The sequence below is a fragment of the Mastomys coucha genome, unplaced genomic scaffold, assembly GCF_008632895.1.
Source record: "Mastomys coucha isolate ucsf_1 unplaced genomic scaffold, UCSF_Mcou_1 pScaffold21, whole genome shotgun sequence".
Classification (NCBI taxonomy): Eukaryota; Metazoa; Chordata; class Mammalia; order Rodentia; family Muridae; genus Mastomys; species Mastomys coucha.
Window position 1 is genome coordinate 96,462,419 of NW_022196904.1, and position 15,627 is coordinate 96,478,045.

The following is a 15,627-nucleotide window of genomic DNA, read 5'->3' on the forward strand; positions in this document are numbered from 1 at the left end:
TGTGTGTGTGTGTGTGTGTGTGTGTGTGTGTGTGTGTGTGTGTGTGTACCACTGCTGCTGCTGCTTCTGCTTAGATGATGGGATCTGCCAGGCTCTGTACCTCAGCTGTTGACTTAGAAGAATGGCCATCCAGTGTGGCACAAAGTAGATGTTAAACTTCAAGACAGGTCCAAGAATGAAGCAGGCCTTACGCCAAACCATGGCAGGTACTTTTCTTCTGTCAAAGAGGGACCTGGCCATGGACTGGCCTGGGGGCCACCCTTCCCTCCCCAGTCAAGCTCATCTTCTGCATACTTGTCTTCCTTCGCAGCTGCTCTCCCAAGGTGGTCTGCATCTGCTGGTGACTGATGTTGGGTGCTTTTCTCTGCTTTCTCTTCCTTCCCACAGTCAGTTCTGAATGTGATCAGTGAGCTGCAGGAACAGATGTGTAGGCTGCAGCTGGACATCCACAGGCAGATTCAGGAGCGCCTGTTACTGGCTAGGGACCACCCCGAGGAGGTGGTGGCCGGTGACCATGAGGCCAAGCCCCAGCCCTACAGCCAGGACTGTGCCCCTTGGAAGGGGTCACCTGTAGGAACCACACTTAAGTATATCAGCGCATGTGTGTGTGATGTCTCAGTGGTAGAAGGCTGGGGTTTCTCCTAACCAGAACTGTGTGCAGTGGCTTCTGCATGGATCTCCTGTTACCTTAGGGCAGAACTTGGTCTCACACAGGCCTCTGTTGATGTGAGGTGGGTGGCTGGGACCCTCATTAAGCAGGGTTTGAGCAGGTGAGACTAGCCCTCAGAAGGCCACATTCCCCATCTTTAGGAATAGGATTAAGGTGTGTTGCAGGCTCTGAGTGGTGGGGGATTTGGGCCAAAGGAAGATTCAAGATTCTTTCTCCCAGTCTATGATCCAGACACATCCCTCTGCCCTGGACTGGATATTTAAATGAAGCCTCATTGTGTGATTCTCTTTAAGGGATAAAAAACCAAGCATCGTGGGAAAAAGATTCTTTCAAATCTATGTTTAGAGAAGTTTAGCTCCACCCCCCACACCAGGGAGTAAACACAACTTCGGTTTTTTCATTTGTTATGAATAATTAAGTCATCACCTGAACTTCCAGGAAAACAATACCCACATAATAATCACAGTATAGTGAGTTCATTACCTTTTGGGCCATATGCCAAAGAAGTCACACGAACTCTGACAGCAGTAGCCTGTGCTTTCTTGATTCTGTCCCCAGCTGGCATGGTACCCTGTCAGAGCAAACTGAGCAGCACCCTCCTCCCCCAAGACAGGAACAAAACAGACAGACTCTTCCTACCTGCTGAGCACTGGAAAGGCTCAGGCGGGGCCAACAATATTACTAGAAACGGATTCTGAATCTCTGGTAAGTCCAAATAGGCAACCAAAAGTCTTGTAGCCCAGTGATGAAGATCAAGGGCACCGTCACCTTAGCTTAGAGGACTCTTTTTCAATAAGTATCAAGAAATACTTACCTCAGCTGTATAAATTATCTTACAAGATTCCTATGGAAGCAGTGTTACTTCATGGTAGATTATCTCAGAATGCAAAGACTCCTAAGCCAGTTAAATAGTAACTTGAATATCAGGTATTCACTCATCAACAGCTATGTGCCAGGACCTGCTGGGTAAGAGGTTTAAAAAGGCTCCCCAGACTTCACAGAAGGGAACAGAACTATCCATTAGCAATCCTACAGATAAACCTTACAGGAGATCTGTGGGAAACTCCTGAAGACGACTCCCACAGAGGGCTCTAATGTGATGGTGGGCTGAAGGGTAGGCAGGAGTTACCATGGTGGGCAGTTAGAAAGAGAATGGTGAATATAGAGAGAGCCTAAGCTGGGAAGCAGAGTGGAAAATTCTCCAGTGTGACATATTAGAGCTTAGCTGGGACAGGCCAGGCTGGTCACGACTTAAAGTTTAGAAGCTTCAAGAAGCAAGGGAGTGCCGTGATCAGATGGGTGTGCTAATACCATTGTTCCTTTGGAAGCTTAGCAATCAGGCTTTCCATAGGGCCAAGGTCACAAAGGATCAACCATTTGAAGATCCTCAGGCTATCAGTACTTATTGCACTCATGGTAGTACTTTTGGAGGGAAATGGGACATAACAATATTCTTGGACGTGACATAGATAAAGCTTGGACCCAAACAGAATTAATGACCTTTATGGCAGTTCTTCTGATAGGAAGTAGTGGTTACCTGAACCGAAGTGAAGTTTGGTTCAAGATAACAATGTTGGCAGATCACATTGGTAGTATATGTTGTAATCCTCAGTGTTTGGAAGGTAAAAGCAGGTTTGAAAGCTTGAGGCCAGTTTGTGCTGTATAGGAGTCTACAGGCTAGCCTTTGAGATTCTGCCTCAGAACAGAACAAACCAACAAAGATAACTTTGCTGAGTGTTGCTCCCTTTATTGAGGGAGTTTTCAACCAGGGGTCCCAGAATCAGAAGATGTTAAATTCCTGCCCCACTTACCACCTGTACAAATGTGTGTGTGGAAGTGGTTCTAACATCCCTTCTCCAGTCAGGAAGTGTCACTGACCTCCCATCCACAGTGTCACAGTGAACACGCAGCTGTAGAACTTCCTACCCCACAGCTCCCGAGTCTCATCTCCAGTGCACGCGGCATCTAATCTCTGGTTCACCTCAATGGGCAGTCTCACTTTCTGCCTCTACTCGATTCCTCTCTGCATGCCTTCCCTGTTTCTCTTGCTTAAACCTCCTCGTCTGAACTGGACACTCACACTGGCATCTGCGGTTGGCATTCAGCATTTGTTCTCAGACTCTCACTGCTTGCGAAGCTCAGAGGCTTGCCATGTCCTCCTCTGAGTTCCCTGCCTTTATCACAGAGAGATAGATGTTCCTGGCTTCCTGCTCCTTCCTCCACTACTAGGGAAGTCGCCTTTACATCAACATCCCTGCACCTCCCACTCTCAAGCTTGACCTGTCTGTTTGTGACTCCTGTGCATGAGCTGGGCATGTCTCATGGAGGTTCGGATGTCAGAGAACGGGGATGACAGGATATAAAAATAAGAGGGTAATATTGAGTTTTAGCCTGGGAAGGTAGCTTGTTTGGTATAGTGATGAGCATGAGGACCTGAGTTTCATAACAAGTGTTTCAAACAAACAAACAAACAAACAGACAAACAAACAAAACCACCACCAACAAAATAACTTCCTTGCCCCCTCTCCCGCCCCCCAGACAGTCCAAGTGTAGTCCTAGCAGGATGGGGTAGAGGCAGGTAGATGCCTGGGGCTTGCTGGCCAACCAGCAAGAGACCAGTTCTAGAGAAAAATTAATAAATTAAAAACATTGACTGAGGAATATACCCAAGGTTGTCCTTTGACCTACACGTATACATGCAAACGCACACATATGTACACTGTAGCTTTTTCTCTCTTATTCCGGAACTCTCTGGCCTTTGTTTTAAAATGGGCACACAGCCTTTTCTGGATCACAGACCGTGTTTAAAGTTCAAAGCTGCAGACATGGAGCCTGCTGGCTCCAGACAGCTGTAGACAGTTGCTGCTGCCTCCCCCCAGCTCCCTCTGCATGAGCTTTATCCAGTTTGGAGACTTTGTGCTTGCTCTTTCTCTATCACAGCTCTGACATTCTCCCTCTTCTCACCAGGAGTTACTGCAAGAGCTCAAGCACCTCAAAATCAAAGTGGAGGAGCTGGAGAATGAACGGAACCAGTACGAGTGGGAGCTGAAGGCCACTAAGGTAACCAGCAGTGTAAGGCACCCGAGGAGGGGGAGGAGTGGGGGTCCTGCTGGGAGGGGCTTCACTCTCAGGCTTCTCTACAACAGAAGTATGAAAATGCAAAGCAGCCCAACACAGGAGTGCTTAGACTGTAGCAGGCAGCTCTGCTGTAAAAAGGTTCCTCATGAGAGCCTGGGAAACTGAAGTGAGAACTGCTGAGGTCCCCAGCCCTGCTTCCTTCCTCTGGCAGCATCTTACTGTCCCTGGTGACTTAGCCAAGGAGGTTCTTGGGAGAATGGGTGAGTGGCTGGCAGATGAGTGACAGCAGAAAGCAGGAGGGTGAGGCTGAGTAATTTGCTGGGGACATGTGCTTAAACTAGGCAGTTCCTATCATGGTCAGTTTTCTAGAAATAACAATAACCATGCATTTCTAAAATGATAAAGCCTGCTTTATTTTTTTTCAACCAAATAATTTTTACTGTATTGGGGAGCTTGCCATATAAAGGACACCAAAAAGAAATTCTTTAGTGAGATATTAATTTCTTCTTTCTTGTAAGTTTCTCCTCATTGAACTGCAGGGGTTAAAAGTAGTGTTAAGTGGGTAGGCATCTTGGGTACTTGTCATCTCAACATACCCACAGCATATTGAATCAGGAGGGTTACTTGGAGTTGGAGGCTATCTTAGACTACATAGTGGGTTCCAGGCCAGCCTGAGCTAAACAGCATGCTTCTGTCTCAGAAAACAGCAGCACAGCAAAACAAACAAAAGCAGCAAAAAAGGAAAAAAAAAAAGATTTATTGGCCAGGCAGTGGTGATACATGCCTTTAATCCCAGCACTTGGGAGGCAGAGGCAGGTGGATTTCTGAGTTCGAGGCCAGCCTGGTCTACAGAGTGAGTTCCAGGACAGCCAGGGCTACACAGAGAAACCCTGTCTTGGAAAAAAAATTGATTTTTTTTTCTTTAATATATTTATCTTATGTATACAAGTACATTGTGGCTGTCTTCAGACACACCAGAAGAGGCATCAGATCTCATTACAGATGGTTGTAGCCACCATGTGGTTGCTGGAAATTGAACTCAGGACCTCTGGAAGAGTAGTTAATGCTCTTAACCACTGAGCCACCTCTCCAGTCCCCTGATTTAATTATTTTTGCCTTGCATATTATATCTTAAAAATGTTAAATTAGTTGTCAGGTTAACAATAGGAAACATCACACTAAAACCTAGTTATGCTATTTTTTATTGTGTGTGTGGGAGAGCAAGGGTGTTTGGGTGTGCGTGTGCTCTGGCTACCTGTGGAGGTCAGGGTGATTTAGGTATTATGTGTGTGGGTGTGTGTGTGGGGTGTCAGGAAGTAAGGGTGTTTGGGTGTGCGTGTGCTCTGGCTACCTGTGGAGGTCAGGGTGACAGGGAGTGCTTTCTCTTGGGTTGCCAAGTTTGGGTGACAGGAGCTTTTACCTGTTGAGCCATCTTGCCAACTCCAGAGTCTGTTGTTTGAAAAATGTATAATAAATTTCAAAACGAATAAAAGATCATAGAATCTCCTAATACAGAGAAGAGACTGTTGGAGCAGAAGAAAGCTCTGGTCACTCTGATCTGCTCACTAGCAGATCATTGTGTGGCTGGGTCACATTACCTTACTGAGCCTTCTGCGGAGGGACAGAGTGTAGGATTTTAGGAGGAGGAAGGAGATTCTTCAATGACTTTAAGTCCGGTTTCTCCTGGAAGGAGCCTGGGCCGCTGCACCTTAAGAGAAAACACTTCTGCCTTTCCCTAGGGTCCTATAGAGCCATTCACAGGTGACAGCTGGTGATGCTGTGCAGGCATTTCAGTGTTCAGTGTGTGTTCATGTTTTTGTTGTTGTTTGTTTGTTTTTACTTATTTTACATCCCACTCACTACCACCCCCTCCGTCACTCACCCTTTCTTCCAATTCTTCCCCAATCCCTCAGCCCTTCCCCAACCTCTCAGTCCTTCCCCTACCCCCAACCCCTCCCCCATCCCCCTTTTGTAACTCTAATTCTAGGGGCCTGACAAGCCCCACTGGCTTCTGCCATCACTGCCTGTAGTGCAAAATTATACATGTTGGCAAAACATGTATGTTTATTTATGTATGAACTCATAAAAAAAATTTTAAAATCTTTTAAAAGAAATAAAGGAATAAAGATCACCCAGCCACTACCACCATTGTTAATATTTCCTCCCTACCAGGTGTTTTTATTTTATTATTACCAGGAGGCCCTCCCTCCTCTTTTCCCTCCCTTCTCTTCTCTCTCTCTCTCCCTTTCTCAATTTCTTCCTCAGTTTCTGGTGATGATTTATACAACAGTATATATTGTGCTTTTTTTCCCATTTGAAAATTGATAATTTCTTAAGTTAATAAAAGAGAAGTGCTGAACATGATGTTAGTACTTATATAATCATATTCCCATGTATAAATATAGCATGCTTAACCATTTTACAGACGACAAAATGGAGGCCCAGAGAGAGCGAGTAACCCTCCCACACTCTTACCACCAGGCAGGCCCAGCCTGACGTGGACTATTGTCTGAGCACAGAGCCTTGTATGTGCTAGGCTTTGTTGTCACCGGTTTAAGAGCCTTGTTTTTTCCAGTAGCTCAAAACTTTCCACTACGGCACTCACTCCTGCCAGTCCAGCCCCGGTGAGACCTTTGAAGTTGCACACATCACCCTTTGTTATAAAACCAAGAAACTCTTTTTAATCCACCCAGGCTCTTTGCCTTGGCATGTGGACCCGTGAGATGCTAAGGTGTCTTTAATAATTACCAGGTGTGAAATACCTCCTGCCAGAACTCACCCAGCCCATTGCAGACTTTTCTTTTTTTTAAGTCAGAGAATAGTGCCAATGGTGTGTTTGAGACCAATTTTGCCATTAAGGAACACGAGACCTCCAGTGGCCGAGGTGAGGTTTGGGTCGGGGTCTCCCCTTTCTGTGCCGTCCTGTTCCTTCCTGAAGTGGCAGCTTCCCAAACTGAACCCTCTCTGTGTTTGTAAGCTGCTCAGTCTTCAGTGTAAGGCTCCGTAGTCCGTAAAGGTGGCTTATCGTCAGTAGGATTTGTGCCCTGAGCTTAGTAAGACACAGTCCTGTAGGGATGCTGATGTTCTCCTGCCCTGCAGGGACCCAGAGCACCCGTCTCTGCCACACTGCCAGCTTCTGGCTATCGGGGATCTCTGGCAGCAGAGGTTTTTTTTTTTTTTGGTTGAGAGAGCCATTGCTTTCTGGATGGGGCTATCCATCCATCTACCTGTGGGATAGGTGGCTTTCTATGGATAGCAGAGAACCTGTAGTTTTTCCTTGTTCTGTGGCTATTTCAGAAGTAAAGGTTGAGTCAAATCACTTGGACTATGGGATCTGTGGCAAAGGCTCATATTTTGGATACTTGGTCCCCAGTTGTTGGAACTATTTGGAAAGAATTAGGTGTTGCCTTTTTAGAAGATATGTGTCATTGGGTCGTGGGCTTTAAGGTTTCAAAAGCCTGTGCTATTCCTAGTTAGCTCTGTATGCCTCATTCTTACTATATAAGCTCTCAGCTACTGCTTCAGTTCCACACCTGCCCGCCTGTATGCTATAATGCTCTCTGCCATCAATAAACTTTGTTCTATAAGTTGCCTCAGTCATGGTATCTTATCACAGCAATAGAAAAGTAATTAAGACAGGATCCATAGTACATCAGTGGCCTCATATAGAAGCCAACCTCAAGGAGAAGAGACCCCTGAGTGCCACTCTGACCCAGTAGACCCACTTCACTGAAGTCTGTCTGTGAGGCTAGCAGACAAGCATAACATTGGTAACAGAGACCATCCTGTCCACACTAGAGGACCACAGGCAAGGAGCCATGCAAGAAAAGTTGAGAGATTTATCTCTGAAGAATATCCTGACCCTGGTGGAAATGAAATGCATTTAGGTTGAGAATCCTAAGATTAGAGTTGTCAGAAGCCATTGGCACCATTATTCTTAAGCCAGTGGACACACAGGCCCCAAATGATATGTGGTCCATTATGGGTACCCATCTCAGTAAGCTGGATAGAATAGCCAGACTTTGCTCTCTTGATTCTGGGTGTAGCCCAGAACAGAGGGGATGTGCTTTATAGTGAGCTTTGCAGTAAAGAAATCTGACCTTGCATCTCCTGTTTCCTTTTTATTTCTGTCCCATTTGGAGGATGTGAGGAAAGGTTTATTCAGAACCATTGAGAAGGCTGAGAAATACTAAGTCTCTTAAGAGTGGCCTTCATTCATCCTATTAACCTGATAGCATGCAGCCTGGAGTCCCTGGAGCTCTCCACTGCAGTAGCGGGCTGGGAGGGTGGATGGAGATCTGCAGGAGAGAAGACTAGTTAAGTGGGTAAAGCTCTGCATTGGAGCATCAAGCTGACTGATGATGTCCTGTGATGAAGCAGAGAGACTGAGGTATATGACACTATACACTGGCGCAGGCAGGCTGGGTGGGTAGCATTCTGCATCGGAGCACATGTCAGAGGTTGGCATCTATTATGTTTTTAATGAACATAGCCCCTCTTTCCATAGGCTCATAAATTTGAATGTCTAGCTCCTAGTTGGCAGACTATTTAGAAAAGGATTAGGAGTGTGGCCTTGTTGGAGGAGGTGTGTCACTGAAGATGGGGTTTACATTTTCAAAAGCCCATGCCAGACCCAGTCTCTCCCTTGCTCTGCCTGCTGCCTGTGGATCAGGATGTAAAGTTCTCAGTGATTGCTCCAGCACCTGCCATGATGATAATGGATTAACCTTCTGAAACTATAAGCAAGCCCCCAGTTAAATGCTTTCTTTTGTTTTTTGTTTTGTTTGTTTGATTGTTTTGTTTTTTCGAGACAGGGTTTCTCTGTGTAGCCTTGACTGTCCTGGAACTCACTCTGTAGACCAGGCTGGCCTTGAACTCAGAAATCCGCCTGCCTCTGCCTCCCAAGTGCTGGGATTAAAGGTGTGCGCCACCACCACCTGGCTTAAATGCTTTCTTTTATAAGAGTTGCCTTGGTCATGGTGTCTCTTTCTTGCAGGAGAACAGTAACTAAGACAGCATCCTTGCCTGGTCACACACTGGCTGTCTGATTTCACTTGGAGTCATATACTGTTTCTGATTTCTCTCAGTCTTTTCAGGAATATAGCTTTCTCCCACAGGTTCTTATGGGACTACATAGATTTTTTTGAAAACAGTGAGAATGGTGGCTGAAGAGTGTGGGTACTCAGTGTGATATCAGTGAGCAAAACCTATCAGGCAGAAGAGTCACCAATAGGACTAGTACTCACTTGGTTCCTTGCTGCAGTTCAAAGATTGCCTTGGGCCCCACATACTACTCAGAGTTAGAATATGACTAGGTTCCTGCGTGGTGAGCAGTGGGCAGGGTAAATACCTTTGCTGTGTGTTTTACTGCCAGAGTTTAGTTCTAAACCTTTTCTTGGTTTAACATTCAGAATGGAGCTTTTTCCTAAGGTAAGGAATAGGGTGGAATGAACTGTTAATATGATTGCAGTGCTTATTGAGCCTCTCATGTGATGTGATAGTCACTCATAATCGTTATATTATGGAGTCTTCCCACAGCCCATGAAGTAGAAGCTATTGAGCCAAGACTCAGAAAGGCTCATTTACTTGGCCAAGGTCATGCAACTGGGACATGAGAGATTCTGGATTTGTTTGGCCACAAGAGGCCTCTTGGAGTGAGATAGAAGGAGCTCTGATTTTCTAATGAATCTGGAAAGCATGGATAATTATGCATAGTGCTGTGATGAAATATAACCTGTTATGCATAGTGGAGATGTGGGAACTACCCAGTGTCAGTGCCAGGGTGTGTGTGTGTGTGTGTGTGTGTGTGTGTGTGTGTGTGTGTGTGCATGTATGAGTGTGTGTGCATGTATGAATGCGTGTGCATGTATGAATGCGTGTGCAGTGTGCTTACATGCTTTCCTTTAAGAAAAGTATACGTTCGTAACACACTCTAAAGCTTGAATGTATGCACATGGAGAGCATGCAGCTGTGCCTGGAGGTTGGGCAAAAGCACTAACTGCACAAACGGAAAGTATCTAAGGAGAATGTGTATCCTGAGAGAGGAAAGACCATGTGCAAAATCAACAGTCCAACTTGTGCAGCAGCAACAGAGGCTTCCAAATGTGTACAGCTCCTCTGGCCTCAGTTTTACCCAGGCTTTACAGAGCAGGGAAGAGAGAGAGAGAGAGAGCTTGGTCAGATAAGGGGATGCAGGAGCAAGATGATGCAGGATGCAGGCGAGTGAGTTCCTTCTGCAGGGTTCCACTCAGTGGGGAGGGCAGTTATCCACTCTTACTCCTTGCCTGTGTCCTTCACTCCTCCTATCCCTTGGGATCCAGTGGGCTCTGGATTATGAAATGAGGTGCTTTGTGATGAGCTGGAAGTCTCTCTGACCCGGAAGGGATTCTCTGTTGCTTCTTCAGGCTGAGGTAGCCCAGCTGCAAGAACAGGTGGCCCTAAAAGATGCAGAAATTGAGCGCCTTCACAGCCAACTTTCCCGGAGTGCAGCTCTCCACAGTGACCATGCAGAGCGAGGTAACTAGACTGACTGACAGAGCGCATTGTCTTAAGCCCTGGGCCCACTCTTTTATCTGTGGATGAGTATGTGTGTCCTTGCATGCCGGGTATGAATAATGTACCCACACATGTACATACACTTATTATGCATATGGTGTGCTTGCCTGTGAAGCTGAGTTTTATTGTGGGATCTTTGTCACACCCCTCCCTTACCTAGAACACTCAGCTCTGAAGGCTTTTCTCACACATTGAAGCTCTGTTCAGCCCCCTCTGGAGCTTTTTTCTCCTAAAAACAACCTGACTTCATTGGATTGAAAAGCCTTGCTTTTGTGTTACCACCAAAGAGGAGGTTTAGCAGTTCATCCTGCCTGACATTTGTACAAAGCCCTGAGGTTCCAGAAGCAAACCAATTCCTTGTCATCCTTAGAGCTCCACTTAAATGTCATTTCTCAGCTCTTCTTGTCCTGGTCCTGTTATTCTTGAACTCAGCAGCCTCTTGTTCCCAGGGTACTGCATACTGTTACTTAGTAGTGCTGTATTTTGGGAGGTCTTGAGGTCACCCTACTCTGAGTTAAGGATTTTATCTTTGTTTAAAAGCACCTCAGAGCCTAGCACAATATTTGGCTCACGGTAAAACTGAGTCATTAAATAAGGGAAGTGATACTGGATGCTCCCTGGGGAGTTCAAGTCTTGCAGATTAAAACCAGAAGAAACCTTCAAGTTCTTCTTAGCATACATAGTATGTTGTGGCAATTCTCCAAGGATATGGAAAGATCACAGATGCCCAAGCTCCCCTACTTGCCACCTGGATACTGAGCAATGCCAGTCCCATGTTGCTGCCAGTGTGTGTAGCCTTATCCTGGCCTCAGCACTCCCTGGCTTGGTTCTCCAGCTGGAGTTATCAGGCTTGACAGCCACTGCCTGTACTCATGGAGCCATCTTGCTGTCCCTTACACCTTAATTTTATTTTCTTTTGGTTTTGGCTTGAGCTCAAGGCCTTGTCCATAGAAGACATATTACTCTGGCACTAAACTGTATATCTATCCTTTAAATTTTTTTTTGTTTGTTTTATTTTGAGATACTAAGTTTCCTAGGCAGGGCTTGCACCTTGTTTCTCATATCTCAGTCTAGGAAAAGCTATGATTATAGGCTTATAGCTCCATGCTCATATATAAACATTTATTTAATCAGATTATATAGTTTGAAATTAAACCAACTACCAAAACTTTGTATGATACCCAGTCTCCATTTATCATCCATAAGTTATTTTGGGTTTTCTTTTCTAAAATTTTCCTCTGCTTCTAGTTTTCCTGACTGCATGGTCTTCCTTCAAACTAATCAGGAGCCTAGGCATCTAATTATGATATATATGATATTCATACATGCAATATGAATATTTATGTTCTTAGGAAATGCTGTTTATGAAAGATTTTTTTATTCCTCTGTCAGTTTTGAGTAAATGATATTTTTATTTTGCCCCTAGATAAAGAAGAAAAAAAAGACAAAACACTAGGTTATTCATAATGTATCCAACAAATGTCTAATGAGACAGGCTGTGCAGATAATCTCTTGGGCTCTTTGGACAAGTAAAAAAGAGCCATATTCACATGTCAAAGGCCATCAGCCTTTGTGAATAGCTGCCGTATTTGAACAAGTAATTCCTTCTATACCTCAATTCTTTTAGATCAAGAAATCCACCGTCTGAAAATGGGGATGGAAACACTGCTGGTTGCCAATGAGGATAAGGTGAGACAGTTGCCATGGCACCTTGTCCTTTCTTCGCAGGCGCCTCTAACTCTTTGGTCCCTTCTGGACCCCTCAGCTCTACTGGACAGTGCTATGCTGTCACTGACAAGATATGTTAAGACAACAGCTTTCGCCACTAGAGATTCAACTTCAGTACTTGTTTATGATGCTTGAGAATTTCTCCTAAACTGAATCTCTCAAGGGAGGCTTAGAGCCCTGTCTGTTCATGGTGGTGTGCTGAAAAACCCCTATGCTCGCTCATGTCACAACTCTTAGCAAGCTCAGCAACAGCCCGCTGTGTGAAGTTTGCCTCTCATGGTAGAAGTATCACAGGGACACTTTTAGCAGCATGCGGTGCCCCAGTTTACTCTGCTACCATGTCGTATCTGATTACCGCATAATCACTCAGACACAGAAAAATACCTAAGTAGTATAAACAGTGTCTCTGAGAATCACAGCCCCACATTTTCAGCAGAAGAAAAAGACTGAAAAAATGCTTGGATAGCTTTGCACATGGCCAGGTGACCAGTATATAGCAGAGCTAAGATTTCTAACCCGTATGTTTCAGGATCTATGTGACCTAAGGTCCCAGACTGGATTCTTTCTAGGAATATCCTCTATTATATAAAATACTTCAGATTCCATAGGGATGGGTGAAGAGATTGGGAAATGTCTATGTGTGTAGCTCCAGAGGGTAACACAGCAATGAGAGGCACACTGCATCAAGACTGTTTCCAGAGAGTATAAGGCAGAGTGTATAGTTCTGCCAGCACATGGGCCTCTTCAGGGTATCAGTGAGTGTTGACCCACACCTTCAGATAGGGCTCTAAGGGTCGTAAGCTGCCTGTGAGGCAGACCATTGGGGCTCAGTAGACCCTAACTTTCTCTCTTTGGGGTTTTTAGCAGTCTTATATGGGATTTTTTTTTTTTTTCATTGTGCTCCAGATACAGTTGACTAGAGACCAGAGGTGGTGCTAATCTTGTTCTGCTCTTACATCATGGCAGGACCGTCGGATAGAAGAGCTGGCAGGGCTGTTGAACCAGTACCTAAGAGTAAAGGAGATTGTGATGGCAACTCAGGGTAAGAGAAGGAGGAGTCCCCACTTCCCCTGAAAGATATTTTGTCGACTATGTCAGAAGCAGGAACAATTCTGCTGTCAGGGCCTTTGCCCCCTGGTTGGAGATGCATTAGAGAACAGATCCATATGTAGACTTAGACTCTTGGATGGTACAGATGGTGATTTCTGGAAATTTCATCAATGTGGTAGTTAGGTGAGAGCTTCTAGGGAACCCCCTTTTGGTTTTTAGCTCTTGGGAATCCTTCTCCTTAGAGGGTCTCCAATCTGTCTTCTTAGGATCCCCCTTCAAGCATGAGAAGAATCAGACTGGGTCAGTCAGAGTCAGCTTCTCACAAGATATGTAGTTCCCTGCAGATGCAGATGACATGTAGGGGACTTCCATGAGTCACCAGGGGGCCAGGTTGCCATAGAAAGTCAGTGTTCATGTTTACCGCCCAGACCAGTGCAGTATGCAAGCACCTTATGTTCGTATGAGCACAGTGGTGCTCGTGTGGCTCATGCACTGGACCTGGCTTCCATTGCTGATCCTGTAAGAGCAGTTAGTTTTTCACAGGAGGGTTATTTGAGGGATACCTGCTTCTGGCTGAGCTACTGACTCTGTTTGGAAACAAACCTTGTCTCTGCTGAGATAGGAACTAACTGGTCCCTGCCCAAGGTACCTGCCAGAACCCACACAAGTGAAGTCGCCTGTTTTCTCTAATTCTTTGTGATGTTGGGCCAAATCTCTCATGGGACCTGATTGCCTTTGGCCAATAAATAAAAACTTGGAAGCAAGAAGTGGCTTATCTCTCTGTTTTATGGATAAACTGTGACCTTAAAGTGACCCTGGTGGCAACCATTGATTGGATGCCCTGAAGAATTTTCCCATTCCCTATTAATGTCTCTTTATGCAGTAATTACTTTTCTTGTTGCTCTCATGAGATACATGACAAGAAGCAACATAGGGGAGAAAAAACTTACTTTGGCTCACAGTTAGAAGCATGTGTACCGTAGCAGCAGGAATGTGTAGCAGGGACTTCTTGCATTCTGGTTGTCCAGGAAGTGGAAAGACTGATCAGAAACGGACCCAACAGTAACCTATGGATCTCCTCTTAGCCCAGTAGCCTACTTCCTCCAATGAAGCTCCACCTCTAAAAAGTCTCACAGATTCCCCAAATCTCAGCAATACTATCTGAGAACCAAACACATGAGCCTATGACAAACATTCTATACTCAAACCATAACAATGTAAATATGTCTTAGACTTTCTTGTTTTTGAGACAGGGTGGAGTCAAGCCCCCAATCTGAAACAATCCTTCTTGGTATTTGTAAATAAAGAACAAACACCACTAGGGTTCCATGGTATGAGATTTTGAGCAAGTTTCTGAGTATTTGAGCAAGTCTCACAGTAGCGATATAATAATCTCACCAATGCTTTAATATTTCCAGGGCCTTCAGAAAGAGCCCTCTCTGTCAATGAAGACGAAATAGAGGGAAGCTTCCGAAAATGGAATACCACAAATAAAAGCCCAGAGGAAGTACTGAAACAAGAGGTACTCATTTTCCACAATGTAGGGTTCAGTTGCTATTGGGGAGCTTGCTTTGATGTAGAGAGGCATCCATCCAGCAGACACCTACCCATTATATACCTTAACTGATGAATAGTGCAATCTAGGGGATATCCCTTAAGCTGTGGCAAGAAGGTTCAGGGAGCAAGTACCTAGGCCCAGGCCTGAGCTCTGGCTAGGGACTGCATGGTGACCACTGGAACACTGAAGGGCAGGAATTTTCCTCTTTAATTGGCTTTCTGTTTATCTTTCCTCTCTGGCATGAAGAACAGAACAAGAATGGTGTTTATTTTATTTACCAAGGCTTCCCCAGGGTCTGCAGTTATGACTTATACCCAGTGGACTTCCACATATTTGATAAATGAGTGAGTTTGTCTCGACTATGTACAGACATGGGCATCTTCCACAGCAGTGCGTTCCTCCCTCACACATGCCTCTGTCAGCCCCTCTAACCAGCACATGGATTTCCTCCTCTTTGCTCTAAAATCTGACTCCACTGTATCACTCTCTGAATGTGGTTAAACGCAGATAAATAAACACGCTCATAGACAAAGACCTTGAGGGGGTAGGGGCTACAGCTGGGCCAAAAGATTCATGAGATCCAGAAAGATCAAACTAAAACTGATTATTTAATCATTTTTTGATTAGTTTATTTATTTACATGTCAAATATTGTCCCCATTCCCAGTCTCCCCTCTGCAGCCCCTCGTCCGATCCTCCTTCCCCTGTGCCTTTAAGAGGGTGCCCACACGCTCCTGCCTCACCCCTCTAGCATCTCCTTTTGTTGAGGTAACAAGCCTCGATAGGACCAAACATCTCCACTGATGCCACATGAGGCAGTCTTTTGCTACAAAGGTAGTGGGAGCTATGGATGCACCCATGTATATACTCTTTGGTTGGTGGTTTAGTTCCTGGGAGCTCTGAAGGGTCCAGTTAGTTGATATTGTTCTTCCTATGGGGTTGCAGTCTCCTTCAGCTCCTTTAGTAAAGGACTTAATCTTCAGTGAAGG

The 15,627-nt window shown here is 45.2% G+C and overlaps 1 protein-coding gene across 1 annotated transcript in view; it reads left to right on the forward strand.

The window, feature by feature from the left end:
- Nucleotides 1–15,627, forward strand: part of Ppfibp2 (PPFIA binding protein 2) — a 159,478-nt gene that overhangs the window by 119,048 nt on the left and 24,803 nt on the right. Inside the window, 5 exon segments of the mRNA XM_031387777.1 lie at nucleotides 3,638–3,730; nucleotides 10,153–10,264; nucleotides 11,931–11,992; nucleotides 12,998–13,073; nucleotides 14,500–14,603. Coding sequence (XP_031243637.1) covers nucleotides 3,638–3,730; nucleotides 10,153–10,264; nucleotides 11,931–11,992; nucleotides 12,998–13,073; nucleotides 14,500–14,603 — 447 coding nt within the window.